Source organism: Micromesistius poutassou, assembly GCF_964030765.1.
Source record: "Micromesistius poutassou genome assembly, chromosome: 19".
Taxonomy (NCBI): domain Eukaryota; kingdom Metazoa; phylum Chordata; class Actinopteri; order Gadiformes; family Gadidae; genus Micromesistius; species Micromesistius poutassou.
The window spans coordinates 1,802,483-1,823,297 of record NC_140289.1 but is presented as its reverse complement, the minus strand read 5'-3'; the positions used below and the strand labels follow the sequence as shown (position 1 = coordinate 1,823,297).

Sequence of the window (20,815 nt, the reverse complement as noted above, 5' to 3'; positions counted from 1 at the left end):
TTGGCTGCAGAAGGTATTTTCTGTCATTTGAATAGTTTAAAAGCTCCCAAATGTCCCGTCCAGTACAGACTGTGTGTGAGGTTGATCTGCTGACACGAGTTTGCGGGGTGTATCCCTAAAGTATCTGTTACCACCCGCACCTTGTTCCCCTCATTCATGGTCTATGTCCGCCCCCAGCTGGAGAAGCGCACCAACCTAAAGAAGCCCAACTCTGAGCGCACGGGTCACGGCCTGCGGGTCAAGTTCAACCCCCTGGCCCTCCTATTGGACGCCTCGCTGGAGGGGGAGTTTGACCTGGTGCAGCGGATCATCTATGAGGTCAGTGTGTGTTCCCTGCATGTGTTTAGTCATTTAATGACAGGAATAAATAGGTAAAGGGCAGGGGAGGGCCGTGGCTAAGGGCTATTATTTAGGGCGGCATGTGGCTAAGGAGGTAGAGCGGGTTGGCTGGTACCCGAAGGTCGCTGGTTCGATCCCCGGCTCCTCCTAGCCGGCTGTCTCCTTGCGTGGTTTACACCGCCGTCAGAGTGTGTGTGTGTGTGTGTGTGTGTGTGTGTGTGTGTGTGTGTGTGTGTGTGTGTGTGTGTGTGTGTGTGTGTGTGTGTGTGTGTGTGTGTGTGTGTGTGTGTGTGTGTGTGTGTGGATGTTAGGCAATATTGTAAAGCGCGTTTGAGTGGCCACTGGCCAAAATAAAAATGAAAGCGGTACTGAGTCCGACCCCTCATGTACTCATTACATAAAGCATCATAGAGTGAGATGTCAAAGTAGTTCGGGTCTTCTTGTTGTCGTTTACCTTGTTCGGCACCCGAGACGCCGTCTTGCGCAGAAAGCTCGGTATCAATAAAGTCTTGTCGTCCCAGGTGGAGAACCCGAGCACGGCCAACGACGAGGGCATCACCCCGCTCCACAACGCCGTGTGCGCCGGACACCACCACATCGTCAAGTTCCTGCTGGACTTCGGCGTCAACGTCAACGCCTCGGACAGCGACGGCTGGTCAGTATACCCCCACTCAGACGTCGGGCAGACGATGAGGGATGACGTCCAAGATGATGGTTTCTCTGACGGTCTTTAGGTGGTTTGCGATGGGAGTCAATGGGGAGGAAGGAGGAGCGATTTAATTCTTGTAATACATACTACAAAGGCAATCATTTGTTTCGTGTTTATCCCCCTGTTACGTATTTGGAGAGGTCCCGTTTGCTTTCGTTTCATTGAAAATGATTCCAGGCTTGAATGTGAGTTTTGGTCATAGACTCGTGCGATGCAGTCATTCAAATCCCGCCGTCTATGGTTTAATAACCATTTTTGTTTCTGTCTGTTTGTGTGTGTGTGTCTGTGTGTCTGTGTGTCTGTGTGCGTGTCTGTGTCCGTCTCCCCGCCCCCCCCCCCAACAGGACGCCCCTGCACTGTGCCGCCTCCTGTAACAGCGTGCACCTCTGCAAGCTGCTGGTGGAGTCTGGCGCCGCCATCTTCGCCAGCACCATCAGCGACGTGGAGACGGCCGCCGACAAGTGTGAGGAGATGGAGGAGGGCTACATCCAGTGCTCCCAGTTCCTCTACGGTGAGCCCCCTGCCCCCCTGTCCACCGGGTTGGCTTCAACTCCGGCCCGCTAGCACGCTCACCAGTGTAGCTGAATTGCGCTCGCCACTAGTAGCTGATGTCTTGTAGCGAGCTAGGTTCCATTCTGACCGCTAATGCGCTCACCAGTGTGGCTCGTGTAACTTTATTTAAACGGGGACAATGTACAAAAGAAACATTAACCTTGTTTAGAGCAAGGAGAGATGCATTGTACCAGGTTTTTAGCAAATCGCTATTCTCCACCTGTAGTGGAGTGTGTTGTCTTGTAGCGACCCAGTTTCCACTTCAACACGGATGAAAAGAAAAACAGATAATGGTGCACATCAACAGGCTTCTAGGCCTTGTTCTGTACAAAACGCCCTTCAAACGTTGTTTTGTTTGTTGTGTACTGAGCTACAATGACGCCCTCGTGAATGTGCAGTGTTGTACACAGTAGTCTCTGTGGGGTTACGTATGTGTGATCAGCCCAGTTTCCCCTGGTAACCGCACGTCACACACACGCACGCACGCACGCACACACACACACACACACACACACGTCTCACCCTCAAGAGGGCCGATAACCCAGCAATGACCCCTAATGCGGGCGTGGGGCGGGGCCTCCTTCCGTTAAACCCTCCTGACCTTGACCTTGACCTCTGACCTCTCTCGACCCCCGCCCCCCCAGGCGTGCAGGAGAAGCTGGGCGTGATGAACAAGGGCACGGTGTACGCCCTGTGGCAGTACGAGGCGCAGGGCCCCGACGAGCTCAGCATCACCGAGGGCGACGCCATCACCGTGCTGCGTCGCCACGACGACGCCGAGACGGACTGGTGGTGGGCGCGGCTGGACGACGGCGAGGGATACATCCCCCGCAACCTCCTGGGGGTGAGTTGGCGCCGAACGCACACCCGACCCCCGACACGCGCAAACACAGCCCGGGGAGGGAGTCCCGTAGCAGACGGGATTATGGGATTTGTAGTTACTCTGTGTTAAACTTGTTTCTTTTCGCAACGTCCTCTTTTTAGAGTCTTCTGTTTACCTCTTTTGGAGTTTCACAAGAGACATTTTTCTTTTTTTACATGTACCTTGGGTACAAGTATTTAAGGGATCATCTTCTGCCACCAGGTATGAATGAGGTTAGCCATGACAAGCCGTTTGACAATCTGCCTTTTCCTGTGTTTTGAGTGACATCACAGGTGGGCGGGTGTGATGGATCTAGGCGATGCACTCCCAACGTGTGATGTCACTGAAACACAGGAAAAGGGCAGATTTTCAAGCGGCTCGTCGCGGCTAACCACACCACCACCTGGTGGCATAACATCGCCCCCTTTTAATACCCATAAAGCTCACCTTCGTAGCGATGCATTTCTGATCCGTCTTTCCGTCCCTTCTGTCTCTCAGCTGTACCCCAGGATCAAGCCACGGCAGCGGTCGCTGGCGTAGCCCCCGCGTTCCCCTCCAGTGAGCCCACGAACAAACAGACGCCACGCAAGAGCAGTGAGCAGCGAACAAGCCCCCCCCCCCCCACCCCCCCCCCCCAGAGCCACGAACAAGCGAGCCCGGCGCTCCACCTCCCCTCTCTCTCTCTCTCTGTTTCTCTCTTTCTCTCTCCAGCTCTCTCGCCCTCTCCGTGTGGCCACGCCCTGTCCTCGACGCTTACGTTTTTTTTTTTTTGTCCTTGCAAACTTCTGCTTGACAGGACAGGGGGGGGGGGTGGGGGGGGGGGGGGGCGGTGCCTAACACAAACTCTTGACACGTGTTGATTGACAGCCAGGCACATGAGCATGCCTGCGTGTTGCACACACACACACACACACACACACACACACACACACACACACACACACACACACACACACAGTAACACACACACACACACACACACACACACAGTAACACACACACACACACAGTAACACACAGACACACACACACACAGAAACACACACTCTCACACTCGCACTTCGAAACCCAAGCGCTCCAAATGTGAACGTCGTTCCTAACCACTCCTCCTTCTTAACCACTCCTCGCTGGACCGCCAACTATGTGTGTGTGTGTGTGTGTGTGCGTGTGCGTGTGTGTCCCAGCGTTGGTTTATTTTATTTTTTTACCCTAACTCACCGTTAACTCTGTACCCGACGTCCCGTTGAAGAATAAAACACTAACTTGTGTCACGGTGTCTCTGGCTCAGTGCTCAGCCGTCTACGGACCCCCCCACCCCCCCCCCCCCCCGCCCACCCACCCATCGGAACCCTCAGGGTCGTCTGGACGATATGAAGCCTGCTGATTGGTCACGTCAGTTTTACATCTCGCGACATTGAGTGGGGGGGGGGGAGGAGCAGGAGGAAGAGGAGGGCGTGTCAGAAGACATTTCCCAGGATGTGAGTGTTTTGGTTTGATGTTGAGGAGAGTGAGATCATTTTACTGGACTTCTGAACTGGTGGGGTTGGTCTGACTGGGACGAACTTCTTCTCACGGTTTCTGCCGTGTCACTGCACACGTGTGCTGTTTTTTCCAAGCCACCGGAGGCGATTAGCTTTGAATTTTTATTTGAGATGTCAAATTCGATTTTATGGAATGATGAAGCGAGTCTGTTAATTAAAGCTGCAGTATGAAAGGACACGGCACGTTGACTTTAATGACAAGCCCTCGTTATAGTATTGTACAAAGTAGTCCCCCCCCCCCCACCCAACCCGAGGACATGAAAACCCTTTAATCTATGTACAAACCAAAATGAAAACCTGCTTGGTCCAGTCCGGCCAGAAAACAAGTAATTATAGGATTTAACATTTCATGATGAACTCACCAAATCCCGTTAATCCCATTTCATGACCACAGTCGCAAGACTCGATGCTCGCTTCTGTTTCCATCGAGTCCAACCGCTGCCATCGCATCAGACACAATGTCTCACGGCGGGTAAAGACTTCTGATGAATCGAACCACCAATGCGTTCAAGCTGGGTTTTCGCACTCTGGGAAGCATGAATCACAGTGTCTGGGTTTTTTTTAAAACTGTATTTTTAAATCGAGTCCACGGGCTCCGTATTGCATTGCCCCCCCATGCTATTGGATGACGTTCATATTTTTAACGACCAAAGGTATAAGCCAAACAGATTGCATTAAACTGTGTCTTCATTTTAGCGAGGGGTGGTCAGAAATGCATTCACAATGTTTGGTTCAAAATGTTTGGTTTACTGATTATACTTTTTTACGCAGTCTGTATATGCCCTGCTCTGTTTTAATGTGGAGTTGAATGAATCGGTTGTGCATTTAAAACCACTTTCAGTACCCCGGTGTCCCGCAACTATGGGCACCTCACAAAAGCTTTTATTTTGGAAGAAAGGCTTTTATTCTAAGACAAAGGCAAGCACACGGGTAGCAGCATTTTTATTTTATGATTTTAATGAAAGAGGCTGAAAACATCAGGATCCTAACTATGTACCTCAGACATGGCACTGACTACTTCTAAACCTTCTTTAAATTACAGAATACACACACATACAATTACACCATTTTCCCAATGATCTATCAACACTTCTTATCTCCCCCTGAAGATTTTGAAGTTTCCCCCAAAAAACGACACATTTTCCACTCATTCAGTTCTGTGTAAAATAGTCCCTAGCCCACTGAGGTGTGGCTCAATATAGTTTTTCCCCATTGTTTTTCAGTTACACCTTCCTTACGGTTTGAACTGGAGCCATGGGTACCATGACTACCCCGTACCCCCCCCCCCCCCACATGCCAAACATCAGTATCTGAACCAAGGGCTCACTAACTCCTGTACACCAACAGCGGGCAACCCATTTCTGTCTTATTAAATGGGCAAGCTTCAAGTGTCACCGAAGCCGCTTCAGACAATCCTGCGTATCTCTCCAACTTCCACAACCTATATACCCCCTCCAACCTGGATGGAGTGTCACGCCTGCAGTATGAAAGTGGCCCCCAGCTTTACTTTGACCTTTAACCTGTACATGGGTGTGGACGATAACGATGATGAAAAAGATAAGTGTTTTGCCGTACGGAGACATGGAACGCTGTACTCGACACTCGGTTCTGTAAATGTTGAATAAAATAAAATAAAATAAAACCTGGAGCTCTTGGCATGATGAGACACGTGGCTCGATGGGCTCAGTTTGTTTCAGCAGCGGGCGTTGGAGAACGGCCGAGATGAGACGTGCTGTCCTGTCGGTCATCACGGGAGGTTTGATCAAAGGAAACATTTTAGTTTTTTTGTTTCTGCACTACCGCTATACTTAACTGAATACCACCGAAAGGGTAGACATGGTGTTAATGTAAGTCAACGGATAATTAATCAGGCATGCCAACTAGTCACCTTTCAGCGAAATTCGCCGTTTTTTAAACAAAATTGGCCACTTGTGTGATTCGTGGAGATCCATTGAGAAAACATTGGGGGTGGGGGGGGGTCTACAGTCTGACGAAAACGAGACAACTATAAGATAGATAACTAAAAAGATTCGATTATTTAGATAACTAAATAAAAATCAATTTAGGATGACAAAAACTACGACGAAATCTTTTGACACTTTCGCTAACGAATAAAAACGAGACGAAAATGTAAGCGATCCAATCAGAACTAAGCTCTTTAGGTGGGGAAGTACTGATCGTCCCGCCCGGCAGGTCAACTAGCAGGCGCTTGCTGCGTCGCAAGCAAGTGTCCCTTTGTAAACAGTTTGGCGCAACAATCACCTGTGTTAAAACACAACCAACTTGAAGTCATTGGCAGACGAGTCATCCCGAAATTCACGCAAAGATAAGCATACTTAAACAGTTTTTTTTCTTTCAAGATAATGTTATGTGTGTTTTCGCTAAAATTGGAATACAATACAAGCTGAATGAAACCTGCGCGTGCATCTTTTTTTTTGGACCTGCGCACGCATCTTTTTTTTGGACCTGCGCACATCTTGTTTTTGGACCTGCGTGCGCATGTCAAAAAAAGATGCGCGCGCAGGTCCAAAAAAAAGATGCGCGCGCAGGTCCAAAAAAAAAGATGCGCGCAGGTCAAAAAAACATTTCGCGCAGGTCATATATATTTTTTATTTTATTATTTTTAAATATTTTTTAATATATTTTTTTTTTTAATTATTATTTTTTTAATTATTTTTTTTAATATAATTTTTTTAAATATATTTTTTATATATATATATTTTTATATATATATATATATATATATATATATATATTTTTTTTTTTTTTTGATTAATGTTAATGTAAGTCAACCTAATTAATTCGGGAAGTTCCACATTATTTTAAGGTGAATCGGTTACTCTTGTGTCAAACCTTCTGCGCAACCGCTCAGTGATTGAAGGACATTGGAGACGGGCAAAGATCTGCCTCATCATGTCTGATCCAGCATGTAGCAGATCTGTGTCTCCATGCTGGATCCACCCCATAGCCAGCGATGTTTACCGGCACTTTAATTTACATGGAATATCTATTTTACCTGTAGGATTAGAAAAGCCAGCATCATGCGTTTATAGTGCAGACGCAAAACAATGTTTACAGAACTTGGCACACTTTAAAAAAGAAAAGGCACATGACAACCACAAGGTGTCAGCGTTGGTCCAGATATTAACAAATAATTTACGTGTTGCACTCTTTCTTTCCTTTCCCTCTGCAAATGCAACATTGATTATAAAGTGAAGGAAATTAACTTCTTAATTCCATTCATATTGACTTTAGGTTGTCAGTTCAACAAGTATGTTGAACTGAGATAATTACGCCTGGCTTTTATTTATTGCATTATCCTGCTGTTGCTCCCAAGTAAATGTGCAAATGGGATAATGATTGCATTCTGCGTCGCTTTAATTCTTCCAGATAACTGCACACATTATCCACATGTCCTATCTTCTACATCCATAAAAACACCATGGACCAGGAACATCAATCAATCCAAAGAAGTGTGTGTGTGTGTGTGTGTGTGTGTGTGTGTGTGTGTGTGTGTGTGTGTGTGTGTGTGTGTGTGTGTGTGTGTGTGTGTGTGTGTGTGTGTGTGTGTGTGTGTGTGTACACTTCAAACAACGAGGTAAATCCTTAACAGCAGGGGTTGATTTATAGTTTTGGTAAAGAACCACCGCAGGTTCCTTACGGCTCTCGTTTTATCAAAACCTGACGCATGCGCGGTGGCGGCTCCAACTCGGTCGGGGCAGATCGATGATGTCACATTCACTCCGGACCAACCAGTCGGTTGAACCGTCTCTGGAGTGCGTTTCGATTGTGTGTTTTGTGTAGTTGCACCCACCTACCCACACAGCACTCTACCTGGTGAACTTCTGGATAAAGTGACCCAAGAAAATGCCCAACGTTGCAAGGTGAGAACCATTTTAATACGACGCGTTAACAGCGAGCGGCGAGGCGGTATGTCCGCGCACCGCATTCGGTAAGAGCTTCATCGTGCTACGAGGCGGCTTCTGATCGGTGTCACCCGTGTGGCCGTGCGATCAGACAGCCATTGTAGCTCGGTTACCCTACCCACTGACTGGCCTCTTTTAATCTGTTTATTTGTCTTGAGATGTCCTACAACGCGTCGCTCCGATGCGTAAAACCTGTCTGCAGAAACATGATCCTCCCGTCCCGTACGACCTTCTGGTTCAATGTAAACCGGGATAATTTGCATATTATTTTGCGTAGCGTTGTTCGTCAACTGTGGCGCAAGACCGACCGACCTTCCTACCCCGTCCCCTGGGAAAGAACCGCACAGCTGACGGTACGGTTCACTTCAAAGGGGGGAACTTTGTGCTGAAACGTTCCACATGTTTGTGTGACGCTGCAGGCGGCGTGTGTCTGTGATGTCGTATAAGTAGTGGAGGGGCACACACACACGCACGCACGTACACGCGCGCGTCCTTCGTTGTTGCTGCGGTTTTCTGTTAGTTTGTCAGTAGGAAAAATATATGGAACATCCCTTTGAAACCTATGCCGTTTAAACTGCAGTAACGCGGCCAACGTAGTTTCGTCTAATAACACTGTCCCCCTCAACAACACCACCACCAACAAATACACAACTCTAATAAAAACACTTATTTTGATGCAATTGCAGCAGGTAATGCAACAGACAACCGATTCTAGTGCTGGGTCCACAGCCAGTTTGTTGATGATCAGAAATGTCTTGCATTCCCAGGAATTACAGCGCTCTAAATCACCGTGGGCATGAATGTGCTTGTAACGGGCTGCGGCCTTGTGAGCAGGCTGAACATTGGGTGGTTCGGAGACAACATGTTTTCACTATAAACACGGGCGGAGGACCAGCTCTGCTCTTATTTAGAATACAACCATAGCGGTGGTCCCGGAAAGGGCAGTTGATTCAGGCTGTGAATCCTCGCTGACAAGCCCTGGCGTTTTGAGTTACGCGTGTTGTTTTTGAGTTCGCTGCATGTTGCGAGTGATCAGTCAGATTTATAGGCCCCCGTTTAGTTTTCTCCAGTCGGTAATTGCTTTAGGGCCCCCTTTGTCGACGTGCGTTCTCCTCCGACCTCTCCCTGCGCTGTCTGGGCGTTGGTTTCTGAGGTGGAGTGAAGCAAGAAGATCATGGCCTCTTTACATGACCCAACACATTTAGAGTCAAACGCAACCACAGGCGTCCAAAGTGTCAACATTACTCAGGTCTGCTGAAACGCAGTGTACCTGCCCCCTTACTGTACCTGCCTGCTGCCCTTAATGGACCTGCTGCTACCCCTAATGGACCTTCCCGCTACCCTTAATGTACCTACCCGCTACCCTTAATGGACCTGCCTGCTACCCTTAAAGTACCTTCCTGCTACTCTTACTTGTGCCTTCTGTTGAAGTATCGCTTTACCTTCCTCCTCTCTCTTCCACACACACACACACACACACACACACACACACACACACACACACACACACACACACACACACACACACACACACACACACACACACACACACACACACGTGTACACACACACACGTGTACACACACACACACACGTGTACACACACACACACACACATGTGTACACACACACACAAAATAAACATATTTACCCTCTGTCCCAGTGGGAGCAGGGTTAATGAACTGTGCGATGCATTTCAAAAGACTGGGACTGTAATCGGAGGAAGGGGATGAGGATGGTGGTTGGGGAGGAAGAAGCAGCCCCCCCCCCCACCCCTTGCTGACCTTTTATTTTTGATGTGACTACAAAGTAAAAAAAAAAAAAAGGCTAAGTGCTGTCGGGGGAGGGGCGGGTTTAGCCTAATTATATTCTTAAATGGAGGATGTCATTCGGAAAGGGCCGGTCCAGCTGAGGCCCCGGGGCTGTGGGGGTCCCCAAGGGCTGTGGGGGTCCCCAGAGGACTGGGCCAGTTGAGGGGCAGGTGTTGGTGGGTTGGTTGAGCCGTCTCTCAGCGGACAAAGGGAAGCCTGCCACTGCCTCTGCCTCTGCTGATGCTGCACCTCCAGTCACTCGGTGGCGGTGTCCTTATGGCTCTGCCTTTTTGGAAACGTGTGACAGCGGCGCTCTGTAAAACGGTCTTGTTGTGTTTCTAGTGTTGAGGAGAAAGGCACCTTGTGGAGGTGTTGGCTCTGATGGAGATGATGGGGCAGCAGGGTGATGATTTCGGTGCCGTAGTTGTAGCAGTAGAATAGATTGTATTACTATCTGATAAACAATGTAATCAAATACCGTTGTGTTGTGACTGTTGTTTTAAGGTCATTCATAAATGTATGGCCTGTTAAGCCCTTTGAGACTGTGCCTGTGATAAAGTGCTATACAAATACAATTGAATTCAATTGAAGGCCTCTGTCTCTGAACGTGAAAGTACTGCTAGCATCACACAGACTGGAGCCCCGTTTATATACGTCTAGTGATCCTGGGATGTTGGTCTCAACCAGGCTTCTTTACGGTGCATGGAGATAGAATATATGACCATGTCAGTGTCTGCTTATGTCAGTCCTCTGTCAATAGAGCTGAACCCATCTTTCCTATGACACTCTCTGTTGTTGTAGCCTACAAGCTAATAGTAGTCGTCGGATTGCCCAATGAACATGCACGGGGCTCCACTGGCTAACGGCACAACAATAGGCCTGTATGTATCAATGTGGCGTTCCTTTGTGCGGTGTGCTTCACTCGGGCCAGACAATGGCTTCATTTTAGCATCCCTTGCTCCACTATGGTCCTGCTCTGTCACCATGGCACCGCTGCCCTGACACACCCACCCACCCACCCACGCACCCGACCTTACCCCTCCCCGACCACCCACCCCCAGTCTGGCCTGGTTTTGCACTTGCCCTCAATGTTGGGACAGCTGGTCTTGGCTGGCTATTGTCTGGGGCAGACCTTTCTAGAGTTGATCTTACCCTTTGGCTAGGCCGAGGCAACAAAGGAGGTCAGTTGAAATACTAGGTTGTTGTTTTTTTTACTTAATGGCCATCCGTGGTTGAAGCAACATCTTGCAGAACACACGCCATGTTTACTTGTGTTCATGTTTGTATAGGTTGAGGTATTTTAATACATTTCAATACAGATTTTATGTTTTCATGTCATTTTCAGTTTTCATTGTTAGTGCAGGTCATGTGAGGAGGTAAAGAGGAGTTTGATAGATAACGCAGCAAAGTCAATCCATCAATACCACAGATATCAGTCCAAGGTTCTGGTGAAGGTCTAGATGGCCACTCCACGATTGAGGACTTATTTTTCTTTCTCTTGCCAGGCCTTTGGCTCTTGACCTCGCTCGTTCTCCAGAGTTGAAAGGTCAGGGTACTCCGTTCTCCCTTAGACCGTCTTTTGAAGGGGTGCCTTTTAATTAATGGGCTCAAGGCCTCCCCCGAACTCCATCTTCTGGGAGGGTTGATAGGCCAAATGCCCGTCGGGTGATAAATCATGGCATTCCACGACGACTCTGATTTCATTTGCGGTAAAAAAGAAAACGAGATGACGGAAACCCTGCCTCCTGAAATTAGTTTCGGTAAGAAGAACCATCGCCTTAAGGGTTTAGTTTCCAGCCGCTACAAAGCCATTATTATTGGTTCTGGAAACCCAACAGCAGGGGGGGGCTTTTAGTTTGAAGCCGCCTGTGTCAGTCCGTGGCAAACACATATTAAATCATCCAAGTTCCCTGATGTTAGGCTTCACAGCTGGGGAACACAAGCCCCGAAACTTGTGCAGTGTCCTCTGGTCGTAGTGAGGTGTGGCAGGTCACAGATTCAGGCTAGAGCCAATGACGTCGCAGGCAGCGATGGCTCAGTTCTCCAGAGAGTATAGAGAAGGCCTTCGTCTTCCTTCCTGCTGCTCCGTTGGAGAACTGGAACTGGGTGACCCCTCTGAAGTTTTATTCTGGGCCGATCTGAACACGTACCTTTTTGAGATTCACACCACAGCACAACCTGTGCTACTTTTGGCTGCTTGCTGATAGGCTCGTACTTTCCTTTTGTTCCTTCAGTTGAGCGGAGAAGACTACCAAGATACACACTTTCACAGGCTGTGCTTTCAATCTTTAATCTTACCAAATATTATTTTCTCTTATTCTCTTACGTTTTCTCTTATTCTCTTACGTTTTGAAGGATCATTCAAGACTGTTGGTTTTGTCAGCACGTTGTGTTAGCGTTCGGTGGACATACTGGGCTATATGGTTTTTGTTATGTATTATATTTCATATCTAGTGTTAGCTTTATGCAGTGTAAATATGTGCTTTTAACCAATTCCCCTCACCCAGAAGGTCTTAGGCGGGGACTGTCATAATAATAATAATACATTTTATTTGAAGGCGCCTTTCTCGGCACTCAAGGACACCGTACAAAGGTACACAAAAGTCATTAAAAATAAACAACAATAAGATGATAATAAATAATAATAACAACAATAGTAGGATACATAGTAATTGGCATCAGGTGGAATAGGCCGTTTTTATCCTATAAGCACTGCTTTTAGGATAAAGTCAGTCCTCCCTGACTGTCCGGTTCTCCTACCATAAAGAGGAAGAGTTGGGGTGGTGGTGTGGGTGGGGTGGGGGGGGCGTTGCGGGCGGTGCACCAGATAGATATTGAGGCAAACAGCCGATTACCATGATAATGAGAATCAAAAATAATCAATGGTTAGCGGGGGCCCCCGGCTGCATGATGTTAAGGGAGAGCAGTTCCCCTTCTGCTCAGACAAAGGGCCGCATGTGGGCTCTGTCTTCTGGGTGGGGGTGGGTGGGGGTGCGGATGGGTGGAGGGGGGGGTGGATGCCATAACCGAAATGTTGGTTGTGGGCGTGGGAGGGTGTGTTATTAGCCAACTGGGATTCTTGTTTCAATATGTAGGGAAACATGAGTCCCCCCCCCCTCGCCTTTTGTTTAGTAGGTCAGGGTATTAGTGTTAATATGTAGGCAGTGGAAGTAAATCGTATTCATGTGTGTGATGCTTTTGAGGTCGTCGTTGTTTCAGTCTTGTGTCTTATGCTGGAACAAAGTGGATGCATTGTGTGTGAGGGATGTCTGGTCTGGGTTTGGTTATTAAAACACAATGACCTTAAGCCTACAATCCTGTCAAAGTCAATATCGTTCTCGGCTATGCTGTTGTCATTTAGGGATAAACTGAGTTGCCTGCTTTTAGTAATCCAACATATATCACACAGATTAATCTGTAACCACATCCAGTACGCCTCATGTACATCGTATATTATCAACCTAATTGGGCCCATCCCGCGCAACAAATGTGTGTCTGTGCGGAAGACGTCAGCGTTAACCTGCGAGCCAGCAGAGAGCCATGTGGGGGCCTAACCCTCCCCATGTGTGAAAGGCTATGGAGTATCTGAGGAGGACGCAGAGAGACGACACGCTTCGTACTCAGATCAACACCGTGCCAGGCAATCGCGTGCTTTGTGCCGCTCGCTTCCAAAGTGTTTTTTGCAGAACTCGCACACAAGTTAAGACAAGATCACGAGGCCACGGAGGGAAATGATGTCAATCAATTCATTCAGGAGTTTCCCCCCCCGCAGTTAATTGGGTGCAGTGATGAAATGCACACCAATAAAATACAAACTGTAGTCGCACTGTGGTTGATTGTATATGCTTAAAAAGGGTGATGTAGTTGGGGGGGGGGGGGGGGGGGGTTGTGTTGACTTGGCTCAGTTTATCTTTTATACATTACATACTTTCTATACTTTACTTTCTGACATCATTCCAAGAATAGTAGAGGAGGTGGTTGGTGTTGGTTACAAAGCTGACAAGCAGGAGACTTGAGTGTCAACCACACAGTTTTTAATTGCTGAAAAAAAAAAAAAGGATGTGTGTGAACACTTCCATCTGCGTGCGAATGTGTGTCAGTGACACCACGTCTTTGACTTTGTGTCTGTGTGTGTGTGTGTGTGTCACCACTTCCGTGACTTTGTGTGTGTGTCTGCGCAGTGTGAACGTGTGTGTGCATGTCTATGCAGTGTGCTCATGTGCGGACACATGCTTGTGTGTGTGTGTGTGGTCCGACGCTATCGTTCCATCAGCTACGCGGTCGCAGTAGCGGCCGCTGGCGCTCCGACAACAGTAGAGGAGCTGTCCTCCACGGCCGCCGGGCTGCGGCCGCCGGCCGGTTCCCACAGTATAGTCTATCGGTGCGATAACACCGCTAAAGACTCGGTGAGACCGTTAAAACACGACCCCGCACTCGCACCCAAACCCAGCTGCAACAACACCTAAATGCTCCTCCAGAAACTAGAGTGTTTCAGAGGTTTCAGTCCACGGTGTCAAACCTTCGTCCCTCTCCAGCATTTTTGCTTTGTTGTTTGTTTTCGCGTGACTCTGTGTGTGTACAGTCGTAGGCTAATAGCAGTCGGGAGGCGCAGTGTGAGGGGAAAATACGGAAACCACAGAGCTCGTGGCGTTGTGGTTCTCAACGTGACAGGATATCAAGTGACAGTGTATCAAGACACCGGCTGGAGGGACCTCCTCGACCGCCCTGCGAATCGACACAACATAAACCAGGGGCCTAGAACCGAATCCATTTTTACAGTTCTGAACCGCGTTTGGCCGTGTTGTGAGCGGTTAGTGGCTGCGCTCAGGATGCCAAGTCCTCCCACTCGGCGTTTCATTTAGCAACACTCCCCGTCCTCCCCGACCAGCGACACCCACTCGCCCGCCCGCCCGCCGCTGTCTGCAAGTGGAGCACGAAGCAGCGAACACGCACCGCGGTGCGTTTCACCAACACAGGCCTGATGTATTTCTGTGTTTGCGTGGTGGTTGCCTAATGTGCCACAGGGGGCCCGGGCTGACAGGTCGGGGCTGTTAAGCAGCAGGCGTTCTTATTAGCATTATGTTAATAAACCCGAAACATCCTCAGTGTTTCCTGCCACCAGCGGTTGCTCTCCAGCGACTCAAAATCACCTCTGCCTTCTTTTTTTCTTTCCAAATCATTTACAGTTGAGTTATAAAAAAAAGTGCATTTTTCGCGTGCGTGTGTACCTGCATGAGTGTTCGCGTGCATGCATGCATGCGTGTGTGTGTGTGCGTGCATACATGTGTGCGTGTGTGTTTTATTCTCTGCCTGGGATTATCACAGTACTTTGACATAAGCGGCTTGCAGTTGCTACGCGCCCACTCTGCCCAGAGTGTTGGCCGTGTTGCTCTGGGTTTTATCCCAGACTCTGCCACTGTGGCGGCCCTCTGTTTGCCTGCCAACCTCGTATCCTGGTTGGCAGGCACACATGAGAGCCCTCCACCCCCCCCCCCTCCACCCTTCCACCCCCCCCCCCCATCCCTCCTCCTCCCCTTTGACTCAAGACCTTTTCACACGCACCGGGTCTGGTCTGCTGAACTCATTGCCAGCACGGCAGTGGGGTTGTGTAACGCTAAGCCCGTACGGATAGATTGTACGCCTTATGTCTGTTTTACAACGTCTGCTGACACCCTTTGAACGCGGGCCACTGCCGCCGCCGCTGCCGCGATGCCATGATTGGGTTAGGCAGGATTAGCGTGTACACCAGTTACACTGGTTTGTTTACACCCTAGCCGCTGCCTTGCTGGCGGTCACGGCGAGACTAGGAGATGTCTGCGTTTGTTATCACCTCCCCTCCATTCCTTTCTCCTGATTCAACACTTTTTTAACTGCAAAATGTACGGCGCCTTCATGTGTAAGACCTACTGGAGGGGCGGGGGAGGGGGGGTGGGGCAGGGGGATCAACGGTTCTAAGCCAAGGCTTTTAGCCGTTAAAATTCCGCCAATCCATTACGAGCACCACCCCTGGCAGCTGTGGTGATGTGCGGGGACGCGCACACCCCTCGCTGCTCACCCCTTTCAGGGGAAGGGTTTCATCACCACAGCGATATCGATCGGTTTTAGCAAATGGAAAGTGATGGCGAAAAGATGAAATGCTTGTTTTGTTGCTGCTTTGCGTGCTAGTCAGGAGGCGTTGGTGAAGTCGCAGGAAGCGGGGGTTTCCGGAGATGAGAGGGCCGAGCTCAAAGCTTGATGAACTGGTAGACGTGGTCGTTCTTTTATTATCGGAATCAATTTGGATACAGAGTTTGAATTAGCTTAATTGCTGCTTCATCTTAGTTCATATCTCGGTGTTGAATGTAGATATTATATATTGCTTCTGCCTGTAGAAAACACGACTCATATCAACCTGTAGCCTAAATGTAGCTTATTAAAAAGAAACAAGACTGTCAATGTCGGGTAATGTTTGATGTGGTTGATGATAAAAAAACAAAAGGTGGCTTTCCCGTGATCCATTTCTCTAGGACAAGCTAAACCCCACGGTAAGAAATCAACCGAGCCTAGTTTCTGCTGCGGTCTTCCTTCTACAACCATCTCTTTTCCAGTTTGCTTTCATATTTCCAGTTGGGTGAATAGTTAATTCCTCGAGAGAGCGAGCTGATAAATTACAGTGTGTTGTTGCCTGCTCCATCTGGGCTGGACTCTGCTATTCTAGGTGCTAAATTACAAGCCTTGTTCCAGAGAGGGGTGGGTACAGCGAGACCCGCAGGACCCTGCTCCATTCCTGGGGTTTAGTTTTGCGATTGCGGGGGTCCTGCACCCGACCAGGGTAAGGGCGGGCATCCGTCAGAATTACGGCCTACGGTTTATGGAACCACTCCCTGAATCACGCATGCTTTCGTTTAATCCTGGGTCGTCATGCCTATATTTAGGCCCCCCCTCGGTTTCCAGACCCCAAACACATGTGCGACCACGATGGGCCACCCCCCCCCCACCCCACCCCGCCCCCCCCCCCCCACCCAGGCGCCCGGCCTCCCAAAGTACACATCCTTTCCGAAGTGGACCAGATCCGACCTCACCTTTTAGGCTAGCGTGTTCATCACGCAGGGCTTGACTATCAAAGCAGTGTCTGTCTCTTCTGGACGGTATTTATAGACTGTGGTGGGAGTCAAACAGAGTTCATGTGACACCAGTGTCGTCCTCAAAGCAGTCGCTCCGTGGTCTGTCATGGATCAATGCATCGGCCCCGCTCGCTCACAGTACGGGGTTTTGTTTGTGTTTTTCTAACATATGACGATGTCCACCGCACAGGGCCTTTGACCTTTTGTGTAATGATAACGGCCCGTTTCCGAAGGTACGTTTTTAAAAGCCAGAGAGCCAGAAGGACCCGCTGTGGGGTGAAATGGGTTGTTTTCGTTTTGAGGTTTGTTGAACTCTGAGGGATAACGCAGAGTGCAGCCTTGGATGCGTAATGATTAACATGTCCTCCGAACGGGTAGAAATAACATGTGCACGTGAACTCTCGAACCCTCTGTCATCCCCCCCCCCCACCAGTTCTCTACCTAAACATGCGGCCATCTTGTTTTTTTTACAAAATGAATTTTTGTAGGGGAAATTGCGTGATCACTTTATTGTCCCCTAGAAAAATGTTTGATTGTTCCCGTCAATTAATTTTAAACGCAAAAGTGTCCCCTCCAATGGTCATTGGAAAGGTTGACTTGAATTTAACATTTTTCATTGTTTTTCCGCTCATAGCTGTCCTTTAGAGGAGTTAGTCACAGAGGAGATGCCTTGTTGTTCGGAAGAGGTCAATCAATATGAATAAGCAGCAGAGTAACGGGTACAATAATCAAACATGCGCTCAAACTCATTCTCTTAGTTAAGCTAGTCTCCTCGTTCCGCCTGCGTCTGTCTTTTAGTGATCTGTTGGCCAACTTAGTGCAGAATACTCGGTGGTTCTCACTGATGCTAGCCATTGTTTTCAGTTGAACAGAAGCCCTGGGTTTGTGTGTGAGGGAGATGGAGAGAGGGAGGGAGAGGGAGAGCGAGGGAGTTCTGTGTGGGAACGAGACCTGTCTGTTATCCCAGCTGCAGGCCATTCTTTTCAGAGGCAGCAGCCCAGGACTGGATGACTTGCACTGTTATCCACTCATGACTGCATGGGCTAGTGCTGGCCGGCCCCCACGCCAGCCCCTCACCGGTTATGTAAAGAACAGGTCTGGTCCATGCTGCCGGACGGGGTCACACTCACCGCTGGAAGGCACTGGGTCCGCAGTGTAGCAGACGGCTGTCCTAACCTGCTCCCTGATGGACGTGCAAATGCGTTTGTACATTCTGTCCAGCGGTTTCTTTTATTCATATACAATTGTCAAATATCCCGCTTCCAGAAAATCCTTTCTGTGCAGCTTTTCATATTTTATGGTATTCTCTCGCTCCATCCTCTCACCATAAAAAAAAAATGGTGCCATCGTGAAATCAATACCACATTCTGTTTTTCACGAACGCTGGCAGTGGGCCCTTGAAAGGCCCAGTATCGGCCTGTCTCTCGCTATGTCAATAATCAACACTTGTCTCTCGACTCACGGCTGTGGAATTGAATCAACGAACACTGGAACTCGGCGACTTACCCAGACCTGCCAATTTGTCAGTTGGCGCCTGAAAAAACATCAGGCCGACCAGTAGCGCCTGATAAGGGCCGAGTGCGCGAGCGCGACTATCTTATAGTCCACGTCCTGCTGCTCACCCAACAGACTTCCTGTTCAGTGGTCACAAACTCACTTTGACGTTGAGTGTGATTTTCAAAGGGAGCTTGGGTGGGTTTTTACACTTAAAAATTCTGTTTCAAGACTGTAAGGATCCCGGGTGGTAGAAAGCAGTTTAGTTTCTTTGTTTTTTGTTTTTAAGGCAGTGCAAATATTTTGATGACATTCTGCCTGTCGATAAGATGGTAGGAAGATGATAAAATGGTACAGTAACGTCACTGTGGAAGAATGTACCGGCACAGAATTCACAATCTGCGCATGAATCCTGTTGTCAAGGAGCAAACCGGTTTCATATGTTAAAATAAACGGTTTGAAACGGTGCTTCATTTAAATGTTCAGCAGCCCTGTTCAGCAGTAATATCTACATCAGCATAGTCAATCACTGAATGGCGAAACACAATAAGGGAAAGGCAACATACGTTCTCTTGTCGGTAGTACAATTATTTGACCCTGAATAACCGAATGCGGCACTGCACTCTTCATACAGACCCAGAGCTGTTGTACAATTGCTCCCCCGATTGGAAAGTGTCTTAACGTGACTTCACTTAAAGTTAATCACTTCCAACACTGGGGAGGCTCACATGAGATGGGCCTTTCATGTGGCCCCGTGCTAAATGCTAGCAGAGTGTGCACTAGCCGCTCGCACAGTGCAATGTGCAGCTTGTTTACAGCGTGTACAACTCAAACCCAGATGACGTAAGCCGCTTTGTGGCCGCAACTTGTGGCTAAAAAGTTCAGCTGCAGTTCTCACGTTTTTTGGGTTTCTTTCAGTGGTTGATAAAATCAAATAAATACTTTTGTATTATATATTTTTTATTTTTTATATATTTTTTTAAATGGGCATTTATAATGTGCTTAACAGAGGTAAAATATAATGAAAATGCAGGTTAAAGATTGCTTAACAGAGATAAAACATAATAAAAAAGGCAGGTAGAAAACAAGGAAGTATTGGTGGTTAATGGCGTACAATGTGTGTATTTGTTGTGTGTTTTTTTGTTTGGACACAGCGCGTCCAAAAGGCGTCCCTCCGTTGGCCCGTTGGCCGCCGGGGTCAAACCACACAGTGTGGATTTGCATGTCCACCAGCAGATCGAACTAGTCGCTCTCCAGATAAGCCATCTCCAGAGTCGCGCCGCGGCCTGCCCCGCGGGTGTCTGTGACTACAGTCTGTCTTCGTCATCGCTCAGGGAACCATTCAGCCATCTGACTCCAAGTCAACCGGAAAGATTCAGCAACAGTTTCAACTGCAGCGGGCCAAAGAGAATGGCATGCGCTCGCTCGCCAAGCCTGAAAATCCACGATGATGACTAGCAACAACCCCCCCCCCCCCCCCCCCCCTCCCGGTGCGTTCGTAAACTGGGCGCCGCTTCTCAGACGTCATCGACTCCAGACGAGACACACGCCTCAGAGCGGTTAGCCCTGTTGTAGTGAAGATGCAAATCCTGGCTGTTCTGACACACAGACTCAAACAGAGTCAAGACAGAACATTGAAAACGGCCATAAACTGCATTTGCTGACACCAGCACATTTTTTTATATCACCTGTGCTTGAGTGTATACTTAGCCTTTTCTTTGCTTCTATCTCTCTCTCTCTCTCTGTCTCCTTTTAGGTGCCTCTTAAGTGTCTTTAGATGTCTCTCTCTCTCTCCTCTCTCCAGCTCTTTCTCTCGTGTTCACATTTCTCTCTCACTGTCTGCATCTCTTGCAGTATCTTTCCCTCCCTCTCTTTGTGTGTGTGCGTGCGTGTGTGTGTGCGCACCTCACACCTTTTCCGTTGTAGCGCTTTGTCATTTCTTTTTTTCTACCACAGCTCTTCTCTCAACGAGCTCCTCTGCAAACAAACCACTAAACACACACCAGTCTGACATGTAGGGCTGCAGCTGAAGAGAGGGAGGGAGGGGAGGGAGGGAGGGAGGGAGGGGGGAGGGATAGAACTAGGCGGTGGCCAAGCCTCTGCGTCATCCTATGAGGACGCACCGTGTTTAAAAGGGGCGTGGCCTCCGGGCGGTAACATCTGTGTGCCTCTCCTCTCTAGCCCCACACACAGAGAGAGAGAGAGAGTGAGAGAAAAATAGAGAGAGAGAAGCAGAGAGGTGAGGTTGAGAGCGAACGCCACAGAGTGCTTGGTGCTTCGCTCGCGACAGACTGAATGTTGAATGTGGTCGGGCCGTTACCGCCCGCGCGACATCACAGGAAGCGCTCGCTCTGACGGCCCCCCCAGAGGTGTGGAGGGACGGGACTGACAGGACTGACTCTGGCCGCGTCTGGGACGCGTCTGTTTATCCCGTTTTTTCCGTTTGACATTTTGCCGACGAGGAGTGTTTTACCGGTT

At 48.8% G+C, this 20,815-nt stretch overlaps 1 protein-coding gene across 3 annotated transcripts in view; it reads left to right on the top strand.

Annotated features, from left to right (window-relative positions):
* ppp1r13bb (protein phosphatase 1, regulatory subunit 13Bb) overlaps positions 1-3,222 on the top strand; it is a 28,635-nt gene extending 25,413 nt beyond the window's left edge. For 2 of the 3 annotated variants that reach the window (XM_084484082.1, XM_084484081.1), the window contains exons 14-18: positions 178-318; positions 861-994; positions 1,393-1,559; positions 2,245-2,444; positions 2,961-3,221. In XM_084484082.1, coding sequence (XP_084340208.1) covers positions 178-318; positions 861-994; positions 1,393-1,559; positions 2,245-2,444; positions 2,961-3,002 — 684 coding nt within the window. In that variant the 3' untranslated portion in view covers positions 3,003-3,221. Of the gene's footprint in view, positions 1-177; positions 319-860; positions 995-1,392; positions 1,560-2,244; positions 2,445-2,960 lie in introns of all 3 variants that reach the window. The other variant, XM_084484083.1, reaches the window with a different exon arrangement.
* The last annotated feature ends 17,593 nt before the right edge of the window (positions 3,223-20,815 follow it).